Source organism: Aristolochia californica, unplaced genomic scaffold (assembly GCF_029961685.1).
Source record: "Aristolochia californica isolate CCGP_79_NKW_82.1479 unplaced genomic scaffold, dmAriCali1.0.hap1 SCAF_2, whole genome shotgun sequence".
NCBI lineage: Eukaryota > Viridiplantae > Streptophyta > Magnoliopsida > Piperales > Aristolochiaceae > Aristolochia > Aristolochia californica.
In genome coordinates, this window is record NW_027181881.1 from 42,027,395 (window position 1) to 42,030,204 (window position 2,810).

The window sequence follows — 2,810 nt, forward strand, 5'->3', positions numbered from 1 at the left end:
ACATGAAATGGCTGAATGCACATCTTTATATGAAAGGAAAGGAAGTGTCATTTACATTTTTTTCTCTCCCTTATCAAAGAGTCTTGACTTAATGTTTGGCTGATTGTTGTTGCAGGTCAATGAGAACCTGTCCAGCAGGTAAGGGTTTGGTAGAAGACCTTTCCGATCAATTGCCCACTTGACCTCAGCAGCCCTTGGGCAACTCAAGCGAAAACTGGATGTGGATAATGATTTGGAGATGGATTTTGATGGGCATTTTGTAATTCGTGAGGATGTTAGACTTAAGCAGCGAGAGAGCACCAATTCAGGTCATGATACAGAAACCAGTAATTTTAGTCATTTGACTACAAAGTCCTTGTAGGAAGGAAGGAAGAGGCTGAAAACATCAGATGCACGCAGGGATGGCAAGAAGAAAGGCAAGCCTGAGCCTTATGCTTACTACCCACTTGATCGCAAGATGTTAAGTCGAAGATGGGAGCACAAGGTGACTGCGAGAAGAGGTATGGCAAGTGTGGTCAAGTTAGCGAAGAAGTTTGAAGGAAAGAGTGCTTTAGGTGCCTTTTCTATCACAAGGGTAGAAGTTAAAGAAATCACAGCACAAAAAACAGCAACAAGTGCAAATCAAGTTGATCCAATATTGTCTAGAGAATTTTTTTTTGTTTGCTGTAGCTTGAAGAAGCAATGCGTAAACAGAGAAAGGTGCTCGTTCCTCATGTGGCCATTTATTTATCGTCAAAAGATGAACCTAAGGTGAAAGGAACGAGGGATAAATCACTTCTATTTATAAAATGAAAATACGTTTTAGCCCCTACGAATCTGAATAACATAAAAACACCCCCTACATCGAAAATAATAGAAACTTCCCTCCTACATAAATGACCTGTCCTTTTTACCCTTGCTCCTAGCTGTTTTGGTTACTAATCACTAGGATGGGACCCACTGACGTCTGACGCTTATTCGTACCAGTGCCTTTTAGCTGTTCCCCTCGTCTCAAGGTAACGTGCGCATGTGAGCTTCTGACATAAGTGGGGCTCCTAAGCTTTATAAACGTCTCGTACTCTCTTGTCACGCTCTATTTAAAGCTCGTGTCTCGTTTCTTTCCGTTACGGGCCTTGTTTCGCACGATATGATCCGACAGCTAATATTTAGATCCCACCAAATCAATCTAGAGATGGAAGAGATTTTTGAGTAAGATCTTGGGCTTCTAACAGTGAATTGGATGAATCGGAGCAACTTTTCGAATGCATCAAGTATTTACATTTATAAAGAGGAAGTTTAACATTGCATAACAGTAAAGAAAGATTACGGGTTTCGAGTTCGAGGGAAATATGAGAAAATTATCGACAACAGAGAGCTACTATTTCTGGGTACTGAGCAGTAACGTTATTTTTCCATAGCAGAATCAAGGATGGAGGATTTGTCAGGGGCGAGTGGCGGCGAGGCGATCGATGAGATACAAGGCGTTACTCGTGACACGAGCTACAGTCCGTATCTTCTTCCTGACGGTCATCTTCGCGTTCCTGCCGACGTCCTGGAACCCGTCCACGCACGTATCCTCGTTCGTCAGAGCGGCACTAACCCACGTCTCCACGTTGCTCATCTGCCACCGGAACGTCCCAGGCCGGAGACTCTTCAGTTCATCCAGTGACTCACGGAGCTCGTCCACCGAGTCCGTTAACTGCTCCACGCAGTCCTTTAACGCAGCTTTCTCTCTCTTGCTGCTGCTCCGGGTTTTGACGGCGTTGGAGAGGAACTTGGTGGCGCTCCGAGCGCGACCGAGGGCGACGGAAACGGCGGCCTGAGCAAGGGTTGACGGGGTCTTGGCGGTGGAGGCGTAGGCGGAGAGGGTTCGGAGGCAGAGAGAGCGGTACTGGGCGTGCGCGCAGGAGATCTGGACGAGGTTCGACGCGTCGGATTTACCAGCTGAAACCTTGAGGATTTCGGCTGAGGCGTTGAGGAAAGCGAGAAGCAAAATGAAAGAGATGCGTCTTAAAAGACTCATCCTGCTGCGATCTGCACAGAGAGAGGGAGAGAGATGGAGAGAGAGAGAGAGAGAGATTGGCTGTAGACAGTTTGCAAAGATGGAATCGATTTTATAAAGAAGGTTGGAAGAGATAATAAAGAAGGCAGAGAGACTTTGCCCAAACGATGGAAAGAAATTACAGTCCATGCCAAGGGTGTCCAGTAATTGCAACTTTCCCGTTTCAGAATCTTAATCTCTAGGAATCTAGGCACTATTTGTTTTTCATGTATTATTGGTAAGATTTCCTATCGTTCACCATGTCAGCCGCTTATCTCAATTGGGACCCACTGACACAGCATGTGAAAACTGTAAAGATGTACCCCTGCTAGGATATTTTACGTTCCAACCAGCATTTAAATGCGTGTCCCCTTCTCCTCCCATGCTTTCTGGACGAAGGCCATGATTTGACAAAAAAACAATTCTTCAAAAATGATTTCTTTTTACATTTTAGATGCGAGACTGCGACTGGTCCATTGTGTTCGAGTAACGGAGTGCTCTGTCAATGGTGACACAATTAATACTGCTTTGAATTTTGCAGAGGAAAGGGCAAGCTGTGAGTGAACTCGGAACCGGAGACCTGCCGGACTGGCGCAAATTATGTGGGTGAGGGGAGTGATGAAGGGTAGGGACTCTCCTTTCACGGGACGGTATGCTGCCTGCGTCCCTTCTGCCGCAGCAATAAATGGTGCTTTATGCTCTTTCTTGTCTCCTCTACCGGATTAACTCACTTTGCTTTCGAGATATAGGCATGCCTCTGTTTGAAACGGGATTGAATATCTAATTGCGT

General features: G+C 45.7%; 1 protein-coding gene across 1 annotated transcript; it reads right to left on the reverse strand.

Moving 5' to 3' along the window:
* Positions 1-1,234: 1,234 nt before the first annotated feature.
* On the reverse strand, positions 1,235-2,078 carry LOC137956844 (pectinesterase inhibitor 3-like). Its single transcript, XM_068804484.1, has one exon. It carries the CDS (start codon positions 2,000-2,002, stop codon positions 1,421-1,423), a length of 582 nt encoding a protein of 193 aa, XP_068660585.1. The 5' UTR covers positions 2,003-2,078; the 3' UTR covers positions 1,235-1,420.
* Positions 2,079-2,810: the final 732 nt, after the last annotated feature.

What these genes read in the sequence shown, in the direction of transcription:
- LOC137956844 (XM_068804484.1), bottom strand. Translation starts at nt 2,002, where the DNA reads ATGAGTCTTTTAAGACGCATCTCTTTCATTTTGCTTCTCGCTTTCCTC.